Here is a 25,533-nt window from a genome sequence, read left to right on the forward strand (position 1 = left end):
TTTTCTGCTAATTAACTCTTTCAGGTTGCCTGGGACTGCCAGCTCGAGAGGCTATCTGCCGCACGTGTACATGGGATTGCAGTGGCAGCCAGTAAAACAGAATTTCACTAAGCAAATGTCCAAAGTTTGTAGGCCTTTTGGTGTCTCAGCTGTGGCCTCTGAATGAAGTAGCTCTTGAGGGGTGTAAAGTGTGATACCGAATGGACACTGTCAGCTAATTGCTCAATTATCAACTAACAGATACCAAATTAATTATAGTGAGAGAAAGCATATTCTTCCTTTATTCCTTAATGGTTATTACAGAGAGCTTCCTCAATAGCTGACATTTACAAGATAGAGCTGATTTCACAATTGCAACAACATATTGAGTTTTTACAACATGCTAGACTCTAAAGTCAACACTTTCTTTATTTAAATCACGCAGCACTCCTGAGAGAATGGTATTTATTATCTTCATGTTACAAAAAAAGGAAACTAAAACTCAGAGAAAGAAAGTGACTTGCCCAAAGTTACATAGTTTGTAAGTGATGATGGCAGGATTCAAACGCAGATATGTCAGATTTTGAAACTTATTCTCCACTTTTAAAAGACAAGTGTTTTGTGTTTAAACATGTTTTAGTTTGGGGAAAAGAAATCCAGATTATATTAAATAAAGAACTTGAGAATTATTTGAAATCGTAATAAAAAACCCACTGCATTTATTCCTATTTCTGAACTTCATAAAGCATCGAGTCACAGTTCCAGGCTTGAAGGACACCAAGTAGAAGCCTAATACTTCCAAATCCTTTTATGCCTAATAATTCACTGCCCTGTTTAGTCAGTGTCGATTCTTTACCGTTTGATGTCTTTACCTTTGCCCTTATACATCTACAAACTTGTAAAGCGGTTAATGCTTTTACAGCTTGGTGCAGAGGTTGCCTTTGTGGCACAAGGTGGTATCCACAGCTTATAATGAAAAAGTCTTGCAGTGGGTAGATGATAGGCTGAGCTAATAAATAGCTCGTTACCACTCAGGGCAAAGGAACGTGACTACTGTTCTCCTTGATTATGAAATGTAAGTATGAAAGTGTTCCCATGGGGAAATACAAGCCATCCATAAAAAGACCCATTTTGCACTCTCTTGTAGGAGCAAAGTTTATGGAAAGTGGGCTTGATCTATAACCTGAAGGTATCTGTCTTTCATGTTTGCAATATTTGTTTGTAATTCAGATTTTTTATATGGATAATTACATATTTACATGTTGGGAACTGTGAAGCCCTGCTGCTGAATATATTCTAATTCACAGGGATATGTCTTTTCTCATCCTTTTTCCAAATTCAGTGATCCATTGTGCTAAACGTGAGGAATCCTTTTGCATCCAACAAACAATTTCAATAGCTGAGAGTAGTGCTCAATCTATGAACATTAAAAAGAGACTATCATTCCCTTTTTCACGAAAGAATGCTTTTCTAGGTCAAATGCAACATACTGAATGATACACGCTGAGCTCTCTCCATGTCTTGCAGAGCTGATAGATAATATGTCTAACACTTATAATGCTTGACTGCTCTTGCATTTGGATGGCTAAAGGGGAAGTATACAAAAGCTATGTGTCTTTCTAGTTTATAGATTCTAGAGGCCATGTTAATTCTTCTGCTTAAAATTTATCAGGTGAAGATAAATTCATCATGAAAAGTCACAGGGCTTCTGCTTTTTGGTCTTTCTGACTGCTTCAAGCAGATATGAAGTGAGCTAGTGGTCATGAGAGCCAAAACTTTAGACAAGACAAAAAAAGTAACAGTAGTTTCCACTCTAAAATGTTCTAGCTCAATTTCTTCATTTCCTCATAACTCTTAGGGACTTGTAAATCTTTCAGGCTCCTAACCGTTTTTCTTTCTCATTTCACACCTGAGAAGAATTCTGGATTCAAACAAGGATGATAACCAGCATCCATTAACTATAATTGAAAAAGTTCCAGGGTATCCCATTTTCTATGAGTTAAGTGTTAATCATTAAGGTTGCATAAAATCCCATGCAGATTTTTGTTAAAAATTTCATTTGCACACCTAGATTAGTCTGTTCCCCATGCTGAGAGAGATGGGATGTAGCATGCATTCACATATGAAGACGTGCCAGCTCACCATGGAGTTTCATACAATTGCTTAAGGATAGGCCTCTCTAACCAGACATCTAGGTTAAAATACAAAAATATACTAACAATGTTGGAGGATGTTATTCAACCTGACTTAAATGTTTGGCTTTCTTAAGGTCACTAAATGATTCTGTGGGCAGGAAAGGGGATGGAGGGGAGAAATAATGGCAAAGAATTTTCATAAAATCATTTTAAAAAAATGTTGTTTGTAAAATATTTAATAACACATGAAATGTTATATTCCAGAAGTCTAGATCCTAAAAACTGTGTATCTATAATTTATAAATACAACTCCACCAGGAAGTAGGGAAGGTCTGATCACCAAAGCAGAGGAAAAATTTTATGCCTAAATGATGGAAAATTTTATGCTGAATAGAAACGGAAACGTAGTTTGGGGTGGAAGACAATAAATTTGTAGGAAAAAATACGTCACCTGAATGGAATCAGAAATGCATTAGTGTGGAACTGTGAATGAAGAAAGGCATTTTAGTAGCAGTGTAGAGAAAGAGAGCTTTATCTGACCCCTTTAAAAATGAGAGATGTTCCGGATTTGATGGTTTCCCCATTTAAATTCCCCCTCTCTGCACCATACACTTCAGGCCACAGGTCAGGATGCAGGTTCCCGTTGAAGTCATCTTTAAGGATGGAGGGCAGAGGAGTAACAGGAACACAGTAGGGCCCACCATAGCCCCGGTCACATCTAGGTAAAATGAATGGGGAAACGGCATTATTGGTCCTGAGTTCAACAAGCCACTTTTATTATTGCATTGCAGAAAAAGGTGGAATGTTAATACAACTTACACACAGCGTCCAGCATCACAAATGCCTCGCCCTGAGCACATCCAAGGGCAGCCCGAGGCCAGGACCACATTATCAATGGCCCAGGAATCAGCGCCCGCAGTGTAGTTGGCCTGAATCCATCTGAACCGGGTCCGTGGAGAACTACCAAAGGAAACACACTGTTGGATTGACAGGCGACCTTGAAAGCATGAGAACATTTATTTTCATTCCCTTTCCCCTTCAAAGTGCCTTCCTCCAGATCCCAGTTCCATCATGTTTGAGGCATTTATTTTCATACTAAGTATTAGATGCTGTTTCCTTTTGACCCACTAACAGTAAAGTAGAAAACATGCTATTCAAATTTAGCACTTCTGTTAAACAAGATTCTGCAACCACATGTAGGAGATGGAAAAGTTATTTGAACTATCTCTGTTCTTGCGATGCATGCAGACTTCCAGTTTTTCTTTAAGGATTTTACTGATATTCAGTACTGGGGAAGAGACCGAGGGATGACAAATAATGAGGAAGGAGTGGAATCCCAAAATTCTTGCAGTCATTCTACTGTACCTAAATGGTTTCTGAAATGGCAAATGGAAGCCATGGGGAGCTTTCTGCCTTCTAGTTATACTCCCAGGATTTGGACTGGCATGAGTGATGTACTCCATATTTCCTATCATACTTTCAAGTTTGAAAGACACTGGGCCAGAAGACCACTTTCTTCAGAAATACATGCAGACTTACAAAACAACAGTAATAGCCCCTCATTTAGAAACAGATTGCATAGCAGAAGCATGTCAGCCAATTGTTTGGGATGGGGAACACAACAGAATTTCCAGAGTACCATTTCAAGTCAAGCACCCATGTTTTTCTACAGAAGGTCCCCCTCAATGTGACACAGCGCTAATAAAATGGACATCTAATCAGGTCACTGCTCTGCTTATCACCCTTCATTGGTTCCCTAACAAATACGGTGTCAAGGTCAAATTACTATAGCCAATATATATCTGTCCTCATCCCCTCACCCAGCCCAATATCTTTCATTATTTTGTGCCTCACAATTTACACTCTAGCAATACCGAATCCCTGAGTTTCCCATCATTTCATGCTTTTTATGGCCTCTGGGATTTTGTTTTGGCTTACAACAGCACAAAAGGGCCTCCCTGTGTCCTCACTCGGATAACTCTTACTCACTTACTTAGGCTCAGCTCAGACATCGGCTTCTCCTGGAGGCTCCCTCAATTAGGTATCATTCCCTGTGCTTCCACACTACCCCTGAATATTATCTCTGCTATCATTTTGTATCATAAAGAGTTGCTTAGCTGTCTGTTTTCTCAAATCCATTTGGATTCTGGAGTCAGCTACCATATTTTATTCATTTAGTATAAGTGTGCTGAAAACACAGTGATATTCAACAGATGATCAATTAGGAAAAAAAAAAAGAATAAATGAATTACAAACAAGTACTCTTTCAAGTTCTGGGGGGATCTAAGAAACAATTCCAGGTTAAATACTAAAATATTTTGGTTTGCTGAATTTTTTTTTTTCCTGGCACTTGGTTGTGCATCTCTGAATTAGTTAGAATTGAAAACAGGGAAATAGAAACCACTGTACATACTTAACACAGAGAGGATTTAATGCAAGGAAAAGCTGAGAAGCCAATACGGACAGTGAGGAAACCAAAGTTGAGTGAAATCAGGAAGCCACCACTGTGCCAAGGCTGGAAGGACACAGGAAGACGACGCTGCTAAAGTGCCCAGGGTCCAGGGTCACCTGGACAACCTGTCTGGGGGAAGCTGGAGCCATGGAGCACCAGAGGAGATGCAACCCGAGGCAGAAGGGATGGAGGAAAACCCTGGCCTGTCCCTTCTTCCCACCCTCCACTGGCAATTCAGAACCGAGCGGCGGAAGGGTGCATCACGGAAATGGAGGGGATAAGGGTGACAGTCCCAGGATGGCACAATCTCTAACTAGGCACTGCCATAGACAATAGCTTTAAGATCCCAAAGTGTCCAAAAGCCTTCAGCACAGAAGTACGAGCCTGCACGCAGGAATTTCTGCAAGTCCCCCTAATGCAACTCGGGACGTGGTCTGAAATGCTGGGGAGGGAAGAAAGATTCAGAACAATGGGAGCATTCCAAAGGAACCAACAATTTATTCTTAAGATGGTACTGAGATAAGAAACCAAAGATACTCTACCATTTGTGGTAACTTCACATGCTGTGTATTGTGAGTAAGGAGCAGTGTGGTTTATGGACCGATAAACTTGTTTTTACAACAGTTTTAAAAATGAGTCTGATGGGAAGCCTTCATGTTGCCGGAACAGAAAAATTCAGCCTCAGACAACTTTTAAAACTCTCCAACCACGTTTAAAACTTGCAGCACAGAGCACCTTGCACTCCACCCCCTCATCCCACCTATTCCCCTACCCCTGGTACAATCCACATATAATTATCACGAAAGAGCAGGAGAATCCCCAAAGAGAACCACAATTATTTTCAAATTAGATGAGAGAAGTGGAGAGTTCTGACATTTAGCCAAATGATAATTCTCACATGGTGGCAAGTGGCAGGTAGACGGTGATCCGCTTCCAATTCTGGAATCTTTCCGAGGTGTAAATTGAACTTTCTGTGTAGTGCAGACAGCCGATGGTTGGAGGAACACACTCTTCGGTAACAAGATGCCAGTCTCTGCCATTGTTCAGAGAATACTGGAGCTGTACACTGTGGGAGTCTCCGAAGGGCTTGCTACAGCCCATGCTCATTTCAAACTGCAAGAAGGTAGATGCTGACACGTGAAAATCCCAGGTCTCTGCATAACGAGGTTTTCCTACAAAAAAGAAGAGTTGAATGGTAGCATATACTTGTACTTTCTTTTCTACTAGGTGTTTATGCTTGTAATCAATGTTTTAGGTAGCAAATAAAAATCATGTCTTAACTTAGTTCCTGATATGTATTTTGACTTTTCTTTTCACATTTATCCAGTTTTTATTTGGTTATCAGAAACCCAGAAATATGGAAGGTTATTAATTTAAAAAGCTTTACTACCTTTTTACTAGGGCCAACAAAGATCTTAAGCCTATAATTCTACACAGTATGAAACACAGGAATGTCTTCATAGAGATATTTTTTGCCCTGCTTTTAAGAAAACTTAATTATATCATCCATGCTCTGTAAAAGATGGTCCCAACTAAAGCCAAGTCACTGGGATTACCCAATTATACTGTAGAACAATGCAACTCTTTTTTCCAAAAGTACCCCTCAGTTTAGGCAGTTAGGCACACAGTTTTGCATACAGAATTTCCTTGTGGGTCTTAGTGAATTTAGTTCTCTAGTTAATCAAATTACTCTCCCTTTATCTGGTGATAATATATACCTATGTTTTCACTGAATGTCAGAGCAGTATCCATAGAGAGACAGTCAATATCAACTTGACCTCCCTGGATTCGATACCAGTTGGCTTGCAAATTTATAGAGCCATCGAATTTGTCTTGAAACCCAGTTTGCGAGCTGTCATTCATTCCTATAAGGACATCATCCAAGGCCCACTGGGCTGAATGTTTCCCTGAAATCAGATGAAAAAAGGCAGTTAGAGAAGGTTCATTACATAGCAATATGAATAACTTTATGATTATGGTTTTAAATCAAATTGTCTAGAAACTGGCAGCAAATTAAGACACACACAATACAATGTGACTTTAAGCTCTATGATTTAAAAGCTTCCAAGAATCTTGGGGTGAACAGTGACTAACCATGTTGAGGCTGCCACCATCGGAAAGCCGTAGCAGGTGTTTTTGCCTCCCGTGGCAGGTCAATGGAAATGATCTGCGGTTCCAGAAACGACATGAAGTCCAACTCTCGTAGCAAATGCCATAGCATTCCATTGTCATTTGAATACTGAACAACAAGCCCTGGGTTAAAAGGCATAAATCCAGTTACTTGGACAGCTCTCCTAGTGGCAAAGGAAGGCAAGTAACAGTATTTTTTAAATAGCAAAACTGCAGTGGAAACATCTAATCGTGTCTCAGAGACTGAGGGCACATCCATCTCACTTCCAAGGAATGAATTAGTAGACCTGAAAGCTCATCAACTTTTTGTCAGCTTCTAATGCACTGACTCACAGGAAATGGAGAAAAAATACTTAAGCCTTTTTAAAGACCACTTAGCTTTGTATGAGCGATGAGTAGGTTTGTAAGCGGAACATAAAAATTCTCTCCTGATCATGTATTTGAATTTTAGATCCTGTCCTGAACATTATGAAGTCTCATATTATTATCACATATTCAGAAGAAACATCTCAATCTCGCCAGTACAAAATCAAGTAGTGCACTTTGCTGCTGAAGCGCCAGACTTTACACATTTCTCAATCCGAAATTCTATTAAGCAGAAAGATCCTTTTTACTGGTACTTCACCCTTTATCAGACCGTCACACTTTATCAGACCTTGGTCACTGAAGCCTGAATGAAGCCAAATTTTTAAATATCTGAGCAGAAAAACTTACTCCCCTCCAATGCCATTTCTACTTCCTTTCTCTATACTACTCATTCACCCTGTCACTTACCCACATCATGTCCCCCACCAACTGCCTATCACCAGGGCAATGTGACCCATGGGCCTCCACATGAACGTGGAAGGGACCTCTCCCAGAAACATTTTTATTTTAAAAGAGGACACAGGGAAAAGGTAATGTTGAATGCAAGTCACACCAAAGAATGAATCAGTGAAGATAGGCTGTTTCTAGTATTTAGTCTTTAAACTCAGAAGCATCTGGTAAAAAGCTCTGGTCTCTAAACTTTGATGTTTCCTCAACATATTCATATTGGCTTTTTAATGTGATGTTGGGTGGACTTAGAGTACTGACACTTCAAAGTTTAGTTTTTCTTGTAGCTATCTGTGTCAATATGGTTTATGATTAATAAGGCAAAAAAAAAAAAAGAAAAAGAAAAATATTTAGATAATTTATCTAGAGGTGATCTATTTGTATGGTAGATTATACGAGAAATGAAACATCATGAGAACAAAATCTCACTGCTGGTGCTATCTAGTGCCTTCTACTAAAAGCATGGTCCAAGGACCAGCACCTGTATCACCTGGGAGCAGGCCCTGGCTGAGGTGGTTTTAAAATGTCCACAAATGCGTTCACACTCCCTCCTTTAAACCATGGAGACTTTTTCCACCTCAGTGTGGCTGGACTTAGTAACTGCTTCGAATGAGTGGAATATGGTAGAAGTGAGAGTATCCTGTACTTCTGAGATTCATTTTTTTAAAAAAAGGCTTTGTGGGTCTTCCCTCTTTCTCTCTTGGATTGCTCTCTCTAGAAGCCAGTTGTCTTGTCAAAGGATACTCAACCCCACAGGTAGGCCCGTGTAGTAAGGAACTGAAGGCGGCCCCTTGCCCACATGTGAGTCAATCTGGAAACAGATTCTCCAGGCCTGGTTAAGCCTTCAGATGACCGCACCCCTGGCCTTTATCTTGTACTTAACCTCATGAACCAGAACCCCCAGCTAAGCTGCTCCTCAATACCTGATTCACAGAAACTCAAAGAGAATAAATGTTTGTTGCTTTAGCCACTCCATTTTGGGGTAATTTCTTTTTTTTTTTTTTTTTAAAGATTTATTTATTTATTTAATTTCCCCCTCTCCCCTGGTTGTCTGTTCTTGGTGTCTATTTGCTGCGTCTTGTTTCTTTGTCCGCTTCTGTTGTCGTCAGCGGCACGGGAAGTGTGGGCGGCGCCATTCCTGGGCAGGCTGCACTTTCTTTTCACGCTGGGCGGCTCTCCTCACGGGCGCACTCCTTGCGCGTGGGGCTCCCCCACGCGGGGGACACCCTTGTGTGGCACGGCACTCCTTGCGCGCATCAGCACTGCGCATGGCCAGCTCCACACGGGTCAAGGAGGCCCGGGGTTTGAACCGCGGACCTCCCATATGGTAGACGGACGCCCTAACCACTGGGCCAAAGTCCGTTTCCCTGGGGTAATTTCTTATGCAGCATACTATCCCAGACCCACTGAATCAGGAGCTGCATTTTTATAACCCCCTTCCCTAAAGGTTCAACTGCACATTAAAATACAAGATATATGGCTTAACGGACCACCCCCCATTTGGTTTCTGCTTGTTGCCTTTTTCCTAATTAGCTTTTTCAGGAGTATCACATATACCTTCCAGAAGCAACAAAGTCTGCAGAAATGAGGGCCCCAATTCTGAAGGATAATGAAGGAGGTGCCTCTTGGATAAGTGTGAAAGAGTGGAGAAATGCAAGAAGGTAAAACAACAATATCTATATTTAATATTAATGGCTGAGCCTCACTAACTGTGCCTTTTAATATACTGTACATCTGTGTACACTGTATACTGTACATCAAGTGTATTGACATGTGGACTCAGGCTCCTTCTCCTTCTATCTGAAAAGCAAGAGATTTTTAAGAATCTACTGGGTATGTAAGGCATGTAAAACGTCTCTCATTTTAAACTTCAACTCCATCTGCATTCTTCCCAGTCCTAATGAAAACAGCCTAATTTTGATTTTAAGTCTAAATATGTAAATTGATGCTTCAGCTTGACTAAGAAAAATTTTTTACTTTCATAACTAGAAGATGTTTGCCCGAGGATTTAAGCAGATTTACATTTTAACCAGTTTTTGAGAAAAGGCTGAGCAATATCTGTGGGATGTGAAGTTTACGGCCAGCAATGAGTTTAAGAAAATAGCTCAAGACTCGTTAGAAGAATTTTCTTGTTCCTAAAGAGGTCCTAAGAGGAATTTCCCCCCAAAAGCAGACAAAGCGTTTGGTCATCAGTGGTTAAGTACAGCACTGAGCTGCCTATCTATGCTAAGCAGATGCTGCTTATCATACTCTGTCCAGGATTTTAGCTCACATGCCAGTAGTGGTATGGATTTGTAATTTTCAGAAGTCATACACGCAATTGCTACACACTCGTAACCAACAAACTATTTTTAAATGGTAATTTACTACAAAGGTTTAAAGAAAACACTAAGATGCTACGCACTTCCAATCAGAAAACAAGGGCCACAGGGCAGGACCACATCTTCTTTTGTGTCTCTCAAAGCTGCTCTCTCTGCGTGGGCAGAGTAGGCACTCAAGAACTATTTATTTGCATTGAACCTCATTTTGATCCAGTGTCGTGATCTTTTAAAAAGCTAAGTCAGATTATGTTGCTGCTCTGCCTAAAAGCCTCCAGGGGCTTTAAGGACATGGATTCAAGCCCCATCTCCTTACCATGGCCAGGAAGGCTCTGTAAGGCTCCTGTCCTTCATAGCAGGTCACTCCTTTGTCCTTTATGAGCCCCCAAACACACTGGCCTCTTCCCTTTTCCTCTAACAACAAATTCTTTTTCACTTAAGACTTTTGCTGTTTCTTCTGGAAAACTTTTCCTGAGTGTGTCATATGGCTGTCTCCTTCTCACCCCTTAGATTCCAATTTAAATGTCACTTCCTCAGTGAGCCCAGCCCTCCCAGGACCATTTTATAAATATCTAAACCCACCCAGCTCATTCAATCTAAAAGTTTCCAGTTTATTAACTTATTGCTTATTATTTGACTCCTTTCACTAGAATGTAAACCCCCATAAGCACAGGACTTTGTCTGCTGCAGTTGTCACTAGAGCCAGTCACCAGATATTTCTGCTTCTCTACCTTCTGGCCCACGGAAGGTTTGTACTTCTTTTGTCTCTTTGACATTAGGTGTAACCATGTGACTTTCCTCAGAAAATGAAATATAAGTGGAGCTTTAGTGTGTGCAGTTCACCACATTCTCTCTTTCCCTCTGCCATAAAGGCTGGAAACATTCAGAGTTCAGGGTGGCCGCCACCTCATTATCCTGGGTGCTGAAACTAGAACAGGGTGGTGCAGAACTCTCAGACGGCCCATTGTGAAAATGGAGCATGAGGGAGAGAGAAACAATTTTTGTTTTAAGCCACTCAGATTTGAAGGGATGTTTGTTATTGCAGCATAACCTAGCTTATCATTGACTGATGCATCTGTCTTTTAGTGACATTGTATCCACAGAACTCAGATCTAGAACTCTCCTCAGAGCTGACTCTCAATATGTATTTGTTGAAGAGATTAATGGATGCAAAATGGTCTATAAAAGTTTCTATACTGCTGTTTCACTGAACAGATGATGTGCATAATTACTAGGCTAAAAATATTGAGATACTCAGAAAAGGTCATTAAAGCCTTCAGTTAGTGATGATTGACCAAGGAAATTTAGAACTGATGAGCAGAGCTATCAGTAACTCTATTGACAAATAGGTACTATTTAGGCCAATATGTTTCACAGTCATGCCTGAGCAAATAACAAACTTAGAAGCTGAAAAACTCTTCACATGCCATTCATGGAAGCAAGGCTGGGAGTAGGACCTACCTGGGAAACCCATGAGTCTGTGCTAAGAAAACTCACATTTGGGGTCCCCGAAGGAACCCTATCAACTTTGCAGGGCTCCTAATTGCCACCTAGGTTTCAAAGCCTTTTGCTTGTCTCAGAACTGAGTCATATGAGGCAGAAGATGATTCTTCTAGAGAGGGTGGGATTCTGGGCAATGAGAGAGATAGCACAGCTGGTGGATAAGGCAGATGCTCCAGAGCTCCCCTGAGTGGTTTGAATCCAGCTCCTTCACTTACTAGCTATATGACCTTGGATAAGTTACTTAACCTTGCTGTGCCTCAGTTTCTACATATGTGAAATAGGACTAGTAATAAAACCTTTGGCAAAGGGCTGTGATGGAGATTAAATGACTTAACAGCCAGAACAGTGCCTTGCAGATAATAGATGCTTAGTGAAAGTTAATATTTATTATTACCAAGAACTGCTCCTCCCACCCAAAGCTTGTAGTGCCCCCAGAATGTTTATGGTCAGGAAGTAGAGTTTTATCTGTATTCTGTAATGCCTTATGCCAACATATTTTTAGCCCTCATGCTGAATGCTTATGTCTCTGTTACTTTCCTTCTCCTAGTGGAAGGTTACAAAGGAACAGGCAGGTGACCTACAGCAAATGCCCTGTGGTCCTCCTACACTCTGGGAAGACCTGCTGTGGTCTGGTTTAGGAATCTGGATGAGGAACACTAAAGATCTGCTCTTGGCCCCATGCAGCCACCCATCCTATGAAGGAGAAGAGGAGAGAAGGAATGATTCAGGGAATGGGATCAGTCTGCAAAATCCTGGCCAAACTTTGGGATGATAAAGGAGTAATTTGCCAATAGTAACAGTGGTTTTTAGGAAAATATGGCTTCTTACCTTCATTTCTTGCTCTTGGTTTGATGCAAGTAATACCTGAAGTTTTGCTTCCAATTTGTACATAAAACTGAACGAGCCTGGGGGAAAAAATTCAGTTGACTTACACATAGGTAAGTTCAGGAGACACGTAATCCTTTGTATTTTGAAACATTAAATAAACCCGTAATTCTTAAGTACTACTTTGAAACCCAAAGGTTATATGGCAAGCCAAAACTACACAGATTATAGCAGGCTTAATTCTGTAATCATTTAGAAAATGTTAACTATATAATAGGACCACTCATTTTATTCTGTAATAATGACCTAAACAAAAAGAAACAGGGACCAGATATGGCTCAAGCAGTTGAGCTCCTGCCACCTACAATGGGAGGTCCTGGGTAAAGTTCCTGGTGCATCCTAAAAAGCAAAAATGAACAAGTAAAATAAATGAAAAAAATCACAACAACTCAGGGGAGCTGATGTGGCTTGGTGGTTGAGTGCCAGCTTCCCACATATGAGGTCCCGGGTTCAATCCCGGATCCTGGTACCTCAAAAAAAAAAAAAAAAAAAAAAAAAGGGAAACAGAGTTTAGTTCCTGAGTCATTAATCTTACTTTCTCATGTCAGCCTGATATAATTTAATGGGATGACTGAAATGGTAATTCCATCTAATAATAATAAGTTGAATATTATATTTGTTTAGGGTCAGATAGCTACCTACATATTACTAACTTATACTCACACAGTCTAAGTTTTCACAATTGACATTTACTCTGTGTGATTTGAATTTTTATGCTTAATTCCAGTATGACCAATCCACTGCCTCTTTGAGAAGGATGCAGAATGGGAGAGAAATTACAGGTAGGAAAAAATTACACATAATTCAAGATTTAAGTGTGGATAAGGTCTAAAAATTTCAACATTTCCTCAGCATCTTTTCTTCCAATTCTCAAGTAATTGAACTGATAGAAAAGCACATTTAGTTTAGGTGTGCTACTATTTCATTTCTCCTTTAAACCAAGCAATTTTACCAGTAGATGTCAGTGTAGGTATTTTAAATTCTGGGGCAGTTTTCAATAAGTAAATGCAAATACTTTAGATAAACGAGTATGCACCATTTTTGGACATAGAATTTAAAGTTGGAAAGCTGATTAATTGTTTCACACAGAATACATTAACCATAATTCCAGGCAATCTTCCTAAGAATACAAAACTTTTGAAAATCAATCTGACTTACACAAGATACCTATGTCTTAGTGATGATGACTGGATCGTCTGGATCAGTGATGTAATTTTTGTAGAAATGACTTATTTTATTATAAAGCTAAAGTTATTTTATATTTTTATACATCAGAATTGATATAGAGAATATATCAACCCCTCAAAAGCAGAACAGAATTTTTAAATTATACCATGTGATGTGTCAATACTATGATCATGGAGACAGACACCAGTTATCTACTCACCTGATATACCTGGTATCCAGAGGGACAGTCCTTGCTTCCCTTTTCCCAGCGCCATTGAAGTAGAGGGATTTACCATCATTAAGTGTTCCACACCCAGTTCCAACCTGGCCTCCAGTTATCTTGGACCACAGAGGGCTGAGCTTTCCCTCAAACCTATCAAACATCTCACTGTGATTAGGGATGTTAGACACACAGGTTCCTTGTGCGGCTTCAGAGAAAAGAAAAAGAAACACACAAGAGAGATGTTTTGTTGAAATTGCCAACTGTTACAAGGTACAAGGAGCACATGGAAAAAGGGAAGCATTTCCACTGTCTTAGGGAAAAGGAGCCACTTGAAAACATATATCTCAAAATTGTCTGTCTGAAATATAGCTATCTCACTATCATCATCAGAAAAAAAAGCACAAAAAGAAAAATAAAAAAAACACTATGCAGGGGAACAGATATAGCTCGGTGTTGAGTGCCTGCTTTCCATATAAGAGGTCCTGGGTTCAATCCTTGGTATCTCCTAAAACAAACAGAAAAAACCCCACACACAACAACAACAAAAAAATCCACTATGCGATTTCATGTTTAAAAAAATGTTTTAATGAAGAGAGGCATTGGGAACCACACTTTTCCATAGTTCTTGCTACTCAGAGGATTTGTGTAAATGAAAAATAGTCTTTGCTACAGTAGAATTTGCTAGTTTGTTGTTTTAGTAAAGGGAGTAAATCCCAGATTTAAAACCAGTCACATTTGCAAACAAAAGTGTACAGCATTCTCCACAGAAGCCTGCTACACATTTGCTTGTCTTTGGTCATGAGCAAGATGAAGGCCAGAGTACTTGGAAGCTAAAGGATTCTTTTGAACTTGCCTCCAGAAAAATATCTTTAAAACATTTTGAAGTTTATACTATTTTCTCCAATTTTAATCTTTTAACTTAACTCCCTTTTCATCTCTTTTTTAAAAAGAGATTGAACCCCAGACCTTGCATACGTGAAGCAGTACTCAACCACTGAGCTACACCTGCTCTACCCTTTTCAATTTTGCTTATGGCAACATCCAAAGGTGACTGTGACCAGAAAATACCTCTTCTGTAAAGTTCTCATTTGGCAATCTTAGATTTATCATTTTATAAATTGTATTATTAATTTACATATATAAAATTATATAAAATTTTAAAGAAAGAGCAATTTAAAGAGCACAGGGAGGGCCTACAGCTTCCTAGCTAAGAACCTGAGTTTTGAAGTCTGATGGCTAGTGCTTAAAGCAAATTCCTAGCTGTGTGAATTTGCTTTAAGTTACTAAATCTCTCTGTGCCTGATTTTTCTCATATGTAATCAGGGACAGTAACAGACCTATGACACAGGGCTATTGGTAGAATTAAATGAGATGAAATAAAAAGCCCTTATTCTAATGCCTGGCATGTAGTAGAACCTCAAGAAGTGTTAGCTATTATTAATATTAATAATAAACAAATCTCCTGTAGGTTATAAAATTTGTCACCATGTTTTCCCTTCTTAGAAATCTCAAAACAACAAAATGCCTTAGTACCTCGTGGTCTGGGTTGAAAATTCCTACAATTCTCAGCCTTAAATAAGAATAAACTTAATCTATTTCCTTGGAAGAAGTAACATGAACCATAACCTCAATAATCTTATTAAGAAAACCCATCAGATACAATGTATTTAGTCTTACCTGTGTAACCCAGGTCACAGAAACACACCCCTGAAACGCAGTCCCCATGGCCGCTGCAGTAACTGGGACAAGGCTCAGATATATACACGCCATCCAAACCAAATGGAGGCACATTTTTCTGTGAGCTGCTCTCCTGGATCCATCGGAATCTGGTCTTGCTGCTGAGGAAAACAACATATCTGTTTCTTGTACTAAGCTCTCATGCCAAAGCCCTTAAATTTTCCCACTGCTCTAGGAAAATTCAAGAGAGATTTCATATTTATTTGAGAGTCATGGCAGTTTGCTTGCACACAACCTTCACAACATGTCTCTCTTGGATCTTTTTTAAAACTTCACGATTTCTTCTTCAGCCTAAATACTTCAAGCGAAACTCAGGTATGGAAGACTTTTGATGGGCAGAAACACATTACATTTTTTTACTTGTATATTTCTCCCTTCACGCATTTTTAGTAGTAAATAAAAATCAGAAAGATTTTTTTCTTTTATTTGATACTTTACCCTTCCACTGCACTAATTTTATGGATATTTTCAGAAGAGGCTATTGGGGATTTTTGAAACCATCAAATAGAATGTTCTTTGCTATATGGAGTATTTGGCTATTTGCCACACACAATTCTGATAAGATGAGTAAGTTTGTACTGACAGATCTACTCCCACCTGTTACCTTCCTCTCCTTTCTCTTTCTCTTTCATCTTCAAATCTCTAAGACCATCATTCTATGAATTCTTAGCAACCAGCTGTTGCTGCCAATTAACAATGGTAATTGGCAATGGGTAAAAGGAGGATGTGGTAGCTGTGCTTCAAAAACTTGGAAAACCAGTGGGTTGGGCTATTTCCCAGGCCTTCTTACCTCAGAACAAAGTTTTTATGCTGCCAAACTAAAACTTGTCCTATTAACTTTTCAATCTTTTTAGCTCTTTCAACACATCTCTTTTCTTTTAAAATATATGGGAATACATACGCATCTATACGTTCATACCAGGAAAATACCTCTTCACTCTTAGTTCTACTGAAATCAAAGTAGGAAAATACATTGTATCTAGATTCCAATTTTTTTTTTTTTTACTGCCAATATTTATAGATTGGGGTAAATCTAGTTTCTTGGTAGATAAGGTGAAGATGCTTAAAGATTAAAAAAGATCTGTAAAGAATAACTGTAGAAAAAGACAGTTCCTCTTCCCTTCTCTTAATGTGAATATAATATGGCAATGTCAGAATGCATTTCTTTTTGATTCTTCAAACAGCTTGGAGAATACGGCAACACTAACTCATCACCTTGGCTTTTTCTTCAGTATTTTAAGTTACTTACTCTTGGAAAATTTGCAAAATTTACCCAACAATATTGTTTAGTAGGTTTAAAAGTTTTCAGAGATTAATTGCCTATTAATGCAAGCCCCAGTTTCAGTGTGTTAAGAGGAAAGTGAACACATCATTTATTTCCTTGGGAAACAATTCAAAATATATGGTTCTTATTTTTTTTTTTTTTTTAAGGCAAAAGAGAATTGAATTAAAGAGGATTAGAAAAACTAGAAAAACAAAGCAGAAGAAAACAAAAAAGGAGTCAAAGATATTATAGTTGCCTTAGTGTCATGGACCTTGGGAAATTCCTTCTACTAGGCTTGTAAAGTTACTCAGCCTGTGAAGAATATTTTTTTTCCTTTCAAAGGAAGTAGATGGAATTGGTGAACAACAGCTTTTGCCAAATGCTCTTAAGTAACATGTTTAGGCCTCTATGTCCCTTCCAAAAGATAGTCTTCATATCTATGATAAAAGGGAAATACATCAATTCCTTGAAACAAGTCCTCTTTGATTAGAAGGCATGCTTTCTTCTTCTTTTTATAGTTCGATAGTGGAACCCAGAGAAACATGTACCCACAAATTTTGTCCCATGGAAAGTAATGAGAGCTAAAAGCAACTTTACTGACCCTGAGCAGTGGCAAGTTGGGACTTCTCTCCATCAACAACCTCACTTCACTGAAGACACAGGCTTACATATGGGCCCAGAAGCATTCAGATGGTTGAAGAACCCCACCTTTAGGTGGAATTCTAGAAACAGTTTGTTAATTTGATAGACAATAAATGGTAAGGGAAGCCCATTGACCTACTCTGTTTCTTGGGATCCTGTACTTTTCATGATGATAATGAAAAAATCAAGGTCTGGTCTGACTAGAGGGAGGAGGTGCCCCTGTTTGCAGATCCTGAGGCTCCTACAGATCCAAGTAGAGTGCAGTGATAGATATCTGAGAAGATAAGAAACTTCAGGGGCTCAGTTTTAAGGGGTCTGTATTTAAATAAAGAAAACAAAATAAAACAAGACAGAAAAAACAATCATCTGGATAATAGGGTGAGGCCAGGATGTGGTGAATCATAGCTGCAAATCCTGGATGAAAGGTTCTATTTCAGAGTGAAAGGACAAGAGATGTTTCCTCTTTTCCTTCCTTTAGTCTTTGCCAGCTGGTTTTCAAGTTTTATTATATTCTTATTATTTATGTATGTTCATGTGTTAATGGTATATGTCAATAAAATTTTAAAAAGGAGGGCATAGAATTAGGAAAGCATGTAAGAGAGGTCTTTGACTTGATAGTTAGGAACGTCTGGGAAGGATTCCAAGGAAGTGATGACTAAGGAGAGAGAGAGAGGTTTAACCTTATACAATTTTACTAGAAACAAGCCATGGTGTGCCGACTATTCAAATCACATAACAAACCTGCCCCATTGTCCTGCATGTCCCAGGTAAGGAAAAAGAAAGAGACAAAAGACTCTTGGTCTCCTTCCACAATTTACACTTTTGCTTCGAGAATGCCTGAGCAACCAGGACAATTAGTTTCTAAACCATCAGCCTTCCACCCCCACACACTTCAGAGAGATGTTGGGTCTGCTTCTCAACCAGGAAGGTTCCTGGGCATGTGTTTGTCCTGTGAAGGAATATGCAGGTAGTGCGCAGTGGTGGAAGAAACATGCAGACTCCTAAGCTTAGCCCTTCCCAGAGACAATGCCTTTTCTCATTCTGCAGAGGGAACTTAGAACCGACCATGTGGTGTGCTGTGTGGATGGAGGGATGCCTCTGAGAGTTGGGAGACATGTGCCAGCATATATTTACCATCACCAATATCTCTTCTCTGTAGGCAAGAATCAGGTGAATTAATGTGAGCACAGACGGCTGTTTTGAGAAAATCAGCTTAGAATTATTTTTGAGAGAGCAATGTTCTAGTAACTATTATAAGCATATTGCTTTGCGGCAAAATAGCTCCAAATTTTAACAATTTTAACACTTAGAATTCTCAGCTTTCCAACACTTCACTTGGATATATCTGAGTTTGTTGAACATATTGTAAAAGGATCAACAACAGCTGATTTACTTGGGTTAAAGTGGAAACATATTTACTGTTTTTTAATAGAGAGCTCTTCATCACAAATGCCAGCAATCAGCAGGCTGGATGGTATTCAGGGTAACCAGGAAGCTGGATTCCAATGGGGAAGGTTTTATTTTCCAAAAACTGAGGGCCAAGAAAATATTGATACACTGAGAGCCTCGGATATTGGCTCACTTTGTGATGCTAAGTACAATCTTCTCTTCTTATACGTGGTTCTACCAATTGAGGTATTCCACCCAACATCAAATAGACTGTAGTTTCAGATTCGGCTCTATATTATCGATCTTTGGGGAAATCAAACCAGATTTGTGATCCTTGGCTCCTGATTGTATCAACTGCTTTCAAAGGGATTTTTCCAGCCTCCTGATAATCTAGTTATTGCAGCAATTCAACACTTGCTGCTCCCCAACTGTGTGGCATGCTGCACCTATTTATGTGGAAGAACTGTGATTGGGTGACAGTTTCAGGAAAGCATGGTAGGAGGAAGGCAGTGGTGAAGGTTAGGAGTCCAAGAAGGTGTCTGTTATATACACAGCTTTATGGCCTGGGCCAGGTGACCAGTTTCAGGGTAGGTTCCAGCCTGTGGGGTCACACCACATTAACTTATTATATGTGAAGCCAAGCGATCAGCCTTAGGTCAGATTTGGGAGGCCAGTTTCATTTATATTTTTAGGCTAGACTCTGAGGCACAACAGTGCAGATGACACTTTTCAAATAAACCCTTCATTTCGGGAGGTTGCTGGACTGAGAAAAGGGTAAATATAGTAGGACTACTGATTGGGAGTCCATGTCTGCCTGTTGATTACTTTCTTAACTTTGCTTTTGGGGTACCACATGCTTCTGGCTTTCCTTGTTGCCCATTAGCTCTTTCTAGTCTACTTTGCCAGATCTTCTTCTTACTGACTGGTGAAGGTCCTGTCCTTCAACCTCTTGTCTTTTTCTCTTTATACTTTCTTCTTATCCCTATCATGGATTTTCATTTATCTTCTTCATGGTGATAACTCCCAAAACTCTTACATATATAAATATAAACCTGCAGATTTATATATAGAGTTGTCTATACTATATCTTTGCTTGGATATCTTACAGGTAGTTCAACATGTCCAAAGTCAAATTTTAGTTTTTCTTTTTCTGTTACTCCCCTACTTTTTACTTAACTCAGTAAATGGTACCACCCTTCATTCATTGCTCAGACAAAAACTTGACGAGTTCTCCTTGATTTCCCTTTTACTTATAATATATTCTAACAAGTCCTGTTGGTTGTACCTTTAAAATACACTCTAAATGGAATCATTCACACCACATCTGCTTTTGTTTACTAAAGGTGTGCCAATGCAAAGTACCAGAAATGTGTTGGCTTCATAAAGGGCATTTATTTGGCATAAAAGCTCACAGTTCAAAAGCCATGAAATGTCCAAATTGAGCCATCAATAGAGATGCTTTCTCACCAAAGTCAGCTGCCATGTGTTGAAGATGGCCAGCGATCTTTGCCTGGTCTCTGCCTTCCCCTCCAGGCTTCCTCTCTCAGGCTTAACTGCTCCACTTTCTTCCCAATTTCAGCTGCAAGCTGGCATAAGGTGTGTCTCTTTCCAGGCCTCTTACATCAGTCTCAGCTGTTCTGCTCTCTTTCCAAGTTCAGCTATACGCTACCAGGCATATAGTAGGGCTGATCTCTTGAGCTGCTCTGTGGACCCAGCCTCTTGGGGCTTCATGCTTAAGTGATCTTCTCTTTTACATGGCAGTATCAAACACAGCTGTTCTTTCTTCCTGTGTCTGTCTGAGTGAGTCTTTCTCTGTGTTTCCATTTATATCAGACCCCGCAAGGGGGTTAAGACTCAACCTGAGTCATGCCTTACTGATGTAGTCCAATCAAAAACCCTAAATTTATCTTATCAAGTAATCTAGTCAAAGGCCCCTCAGCTGAATTCAATGCAATTAAAGGGGACCACACCTAGAGGAATAGATTAATTTACAAACATAATATTTCTCTTTTTGGGATTCATAAAATAAATTCAAACTGCTACATCATCTCACTATGATCATGGACACAAACCATATAGATGACTATAATAGCCCTTGAATTGGTCTCTCACAATCTCCTCTCCACATACTAACCAGTCATTATTATAAAATGCAAACCATATTGTATCATTCCATTGCTCAGATCCTTCTAACGGCTTCCCATTATACTAAGACCAAAAGCCAAACTCCTTGTCGTAGCCTATAAGGCTAGACACAATTTTGCCCCTGCCTCTCTGACCTTAACTTCTACCACTCTCCTCTTCACATCTTCCATTCTGGTCCACTATCTTCTTGCTTCTGAACATTCCAAGCTGATTTCCATTTCAGGGCCTTGGCTTTTGCCATCCCAGCAGTCTGGTATGGTCTTCCCACATGCCTTTGCAAACCTTGCTCTAATGCTTTGCCAGCTGTCTGTTCAAACATCTTCTGCTTAGAAAGTCTTCCTTGACTACCCAAAGAAAAAACAGTTTGAATTATCTTTCCCTCTTTCTACTTTATTTTCCTTTGTAACATTTAAAAAAAGAGATTTATTTATTTCTCTCCCCTTCCTCTCCCCGCCCCCTCCGCCATTGTCTGCTGTCTGTGTCCATTCACTGTGTGTTCTTCTGCATCCACTTGCATTCTTGTCAGGCAGCACCAAGAATCGTGTCTCTTTTTTTGTTGCATAATCTTGCTGTGTAAGCTCTCTGTGTGTGCGGCACCACTCCTGGGCAGGCTGCGCTTTTTTTGCGTAGGGCGACTGTCCTTGTGGGGCGCACTCCTTGCATGTTAGGCTCTGCTACACAGGGGACACCCCTGCGTGGCACTGCATTCCTTGCATGCAGCAGCACTGCGCATGCGCCAGGAGGCCCTGGGTTTGAACCCTGGACCTCCTAGATGGTAGGCAGACACTATCAGTTGAGCCACATCCACTTCCCTGTAACATTTATTATTAGTTGAAATGATGTTGTGTATTAATTTTTTTACTTGGTTTATCTTGCTGTTTTGTTCCCATTGTTTCCACAGTCTAGGAAAGTGCCCAATACCTACTAGGTGCTCAAGATTTGCTAAATAAATGGGGAGAAAAAAGCCTTAAACCAGGTGCCATGTTCCTGGATGGAACTCCCGTCAGGATAGGGTCTGGTAGAGTGGTGGTCATGCTGAGACTCAACAGTGCCTTTGCTCTAAAGAAACACTTCCATTAAGAGGATTGGAGGCCCCAAGTCAAAGTTTTCCAGTATGTAAAACAGCATTCAAACTTTTAGAAGTTCCCGTATCCCACAGAGCATCTTGAATTATTACTGTGGTGGATTCTTTAATAAGGGCTCCCAACAAATCACACCTTTCAGTATTTAGTCCTTTAAGAATCCTCTTCCCACACTGATTCTGGGCATGTCCATGTGACTTATTTTGACACCAGCAAACAGAACACAAACAGAGGCTTAACAAGCACTTCACATAGGACTTGCCACTTGGAATATTTCTGCCATCATGTGAAGAAGCTGTCTAACTTTCTTACAGATAGGTCCCAAGTAGAGAGCAGGTCCAGATATTCCAGTTAGGATGGAAGGTGGCCCCTCCTCAGCTAACTCCTCTTGAATACAGCCACATGTGTGAACCCAGGTGAGACCAGCTGAACTGTCCAGTAACCAGTACAAGTAGGAGAAATAAATGTTTGTTATAAGTCACTAAATGTTGTGTTGGTTTTTATGCAGCAATAGATAGCTGATAAAGAAGTTAATACCTAAAAGTACTGCTTTAATAAAAACTAAAACACATGGCATTGGATTTAGCACCAGGCAGCTGGTAAAGGCTGGAATGGTGACAAAAGGTTGAAAAATTGACAACCCATATTGTGTAGTTGTGGAACATATAATATTGTATACTGAAGTTTCCCAACTTAAAGTATATGATAGAAAATATACACAGTGTACTTGTGGATCTTGCTAAGGGGATTTTCAGGCAAAGATTGGGTATTTATTTCTTCTATGCATAATAAGGAACAGAAAGATTAATAAACTATTGAGAGAACTTCTCAGGTTGTCTCTGTACTTCAATAAAATTATGTAGTTCATGGAGAAATACAGAAGAGCCAGTACGTACTGGTTGGGAAATAAAACTCACATTTCTATTCTCTTCAGATGGCAAATGATTTCAAAACAAGAAATGGCCTCAGGGTAAAAGTCAAGTCATGTATGTAGCTAAAAGACTTTTGTTAAGACCTAAGAATGATTTCAGTCTATGTCTAGTTAGGCAAAAGAGCTTCTAAGAATATTAAATGTTTCCCCATAGCAACTTGATATACCCAAAGAAGAGAAGAAAATATGACTGGGGCTTTTGAGGCATGGAGAGAATCCCAATAAAATTCACAGAAAACCCACAATGTTTTTGAGAGAATTGTATTAGATGAAAGCAACACCAGCCTGGACTTAAAGGGCAGAAGCAGTTTAAAATGTAAAAAGGCCTCTGAGTCCCTAACTTTTGATGGGCAGGAAGCAGGATGAGAGAGCTATTTAGCTGCAAATACAGACTATTTATGGATAAAGAAATATGTTTCAGAGAGTGAAACTTGGAGAATGGAAACAAGAGCTGAGTAGAACAATGGATTAGGAAACCACTCCCAGAGGCAGAACTGAGTCTCAATCAAGGAACTTTTGTTCTAGATATTGCTCCTGGAGGAGGGAGTCCTAGCAACATGTATCTGGATGGATTTCAGAGTTCCAATGGGACAGTGCTATGTGCTTCCCATTCCTTCCTTTTTTTTTTTTTTTTTGAGTGAAGTATCTTTCATGGTTATCCTGTTCTTGTTTCACCACTGTTTGTTGGGTATGTGTGGGGTACATAACTTGTCTTTTTGTTCGCAGGTCTATGGGAGCCATATCCAAGAAGAGGTCACATCCATATATATATCCTGACCTGTATTAATCAGTCAAAGGGGTGCTGGTGCAAAGTACTAGAAAACTGTTGGCTTTTATAAAGGGTATTCATTTGGGGTAAAAGCTTTCAGTCTTTTTTTTTTTTTTAAAGATTTATTTATTTATTTAATTCCCCACCCCCCTCCCCCGGTTGTCTGTTCTCTGTGTCTATTTGCTGCGTCTTGTTTCTTTGTCCGCTTCTGTTGTCGTCTAGCGGCACAGGAAGTGTGGGCGGCACCATTCCTGGGCAGGCTGCACTCTCTTTCGTGCTGGGTGGCTCTCCTTATGGGCGCACTCCTTGTGCGTGGGGCTCCCCTACATGGGGGACACTCCTTCGTGGCGCAGCACTTCTTGCACGCATCAGCACCGCGCGTGGGCCAGCTCCACACGGGTCAAGGAGGACCGGGGTTTGAACCGTGGACCTCCCATGTGGTAGACGGATGCCTTAACCACTGGGCCAAGTCCGCTTCCCAAAAAGCTTTTAGTCTTAAAGAGTCCAACTCAAGGTAGCTTTCTTACCAAAGTCAGTTGCCACGTGTTGAAGCAAGATGGTTGCTGATCTCTGCAAGGGTTCATTCAATCTTCTCCTCTGGGCTTCCTCTCTCTCAGCTGCAGGCTGGCATAGGGCTTGTCTCTCAGAGCTTCCTCTCTCTTCTGGCATAGGGCTCTTGTCTTTCCAGGTTTTCTGTATCAGTCTTGACTCTCTTCCCAAGGTCAGTTTCAAACTATTAGGTGAATGGCTCATCTCTCCCTGGGACCCCGGGATTAATAATGACAGAGCTTGCTCTCTTCCTGTGTGTCTTCTTGAGGGCCTATTTATATTAACCCACTAAGGGGGCAGGAGTTCAACCTGAGTCATGCTTTACTGACATGGTCAAATCAAAGCCCTAATCTTACAGGAAATTTAATCAAGGGCCCTTCAACTGAATCCAAAATAATCAAATGGAATCACACCCAGAAGAACAGACTAGTTTACAAACATAATCTTTCTCTTTTGAGATTCACAAAAAATGTCAAACTGTCATATGAGCTGATGTAGGCCATGACATCTGGACATTTAGTGCCTGATGCTGGGATGGGATGAGAGTTGGGGGAGTGCAGTTCTTTGGGGGAAAGTGAATGTATTTTGCATGTGGAAGAGATGTGAATCACTAATGGTAGAGTGTTACAACAATGCCTCCCCAACAAATCATACTTCCTTGCATGTTTGTTCCTTTGTAATGAGATTTTTCTACACTTTCCATAAAAAGGGGAGTCATTTTTCTACCTTTTGAATCTAGACTGACCTTTTTCTTGCTGTGACCAGTACAATGTGGCAGATAAATCAAGGCCTTGCAGTTTCTACATTTGTTCTCCAACTGAAAAATATTGGGATGAAGGAATACAGAGGGAGAAAGGCCTTGCACACACACACTCACACACTTTCAAACATACCTGCTTTGGGAATTTTGTCCCAGAACTCTTCTCCAGAATTATTACTAGGATAGGTATTTCTAGGCTATATGAACACTTTTAAGTCATTAAAATAGTCAGTAAAGATATTTTTCCATGAAAGGGCAGCTATCACACAAAATAGGCATGGTTTACTTTACCTAGATGCAAGAGACCTTGGAATAACAATGGTGATTCTTGTCCATTCTTCGAAGTCCCCTGTGTGATACATGGTGGGTTCACTCAGCTCTCTGGAATTTCCTTCACATCCTTTGCCTGTAGAGGCGGGGTAACAGCCTTCTTTCACAAGAAACCAAGACATACCAGCATCATGCGAGTACTGAAGAAGAACTGGAGCAGCATTGCTGAACTGATTGGCACACCCTATATTTAGCTGTTAAAGGAAAGACATAATTATACAAGGATTTTGTTCTAAGTTATCATTCAACAAATTCAGTACAACAGCAACCCGGGCCATTTCTACTGAGTCTGAATTAAATTTACAATGATAAGACAAGGGCAAATCAATT

The 25,533-nt window shown here is 40.0% G+C and overlaps 1 protein-coding gene across 1 annotated transcript in view; it reads right to left on the minus strand.

Annotated features, from left to right (window-relative positions):
- Positions 1–25,533, minus strand: part of RELN (reelin) — a 516,519-nt gene that overhangs the window by 81,497 nt on the left and 409,489 nt on the right. The window contains exons 28-36 of the mRNA XM_058297120.2: positions 25,165–25,397; positions 15,283–15,440; positions 13,603–13,810; positions 12,159–12,235; positions 6,661–6,819; positions 6,285–6,473; positions 5,465–5,738; positions 2,934–3,074; positions 2,655–2,832 (exon numbers count right to left, since the gene is read on the minus strand). Of these exons, the coding sequence (XP_058153103.1) occupies positions 2,655–2,832; positions 2,934–3,074; positions 5,465–5,738; positions 6,285–6,473; positions 6,661–6,819; positions 12,159–12,235; positions 13,603–13,810; positions 15,283–15,440; positions 25,165–25,397 (1,617 nt within the window). The remainder of the gene's footprint in view (positions 1–2,654; positions 2,833–2,933; positions 3,075–5,464; positions 5,739–6,284; positions 6,474–6,660; positions 6,820–12,158; positions 12,236–13,602; positions 13,811–15,282; positions 15,441–25,164; positions 25,398–25,533) is intronic.

Source organism: Dasypus novemcinctus, chromosome 5, assembly GCF_030445035.2.
Source record: "Dasypus novemcinctus isolate mDasNov1 chromosome 5, mDasNov1.1.hap2, whole genome shotgun sequence".
NCBI lineage: Eukaryota > Metazoa > Chordata > Mammalia > Cingulata > Dasypodidae > Dasypus > Dasypus novemcinctus.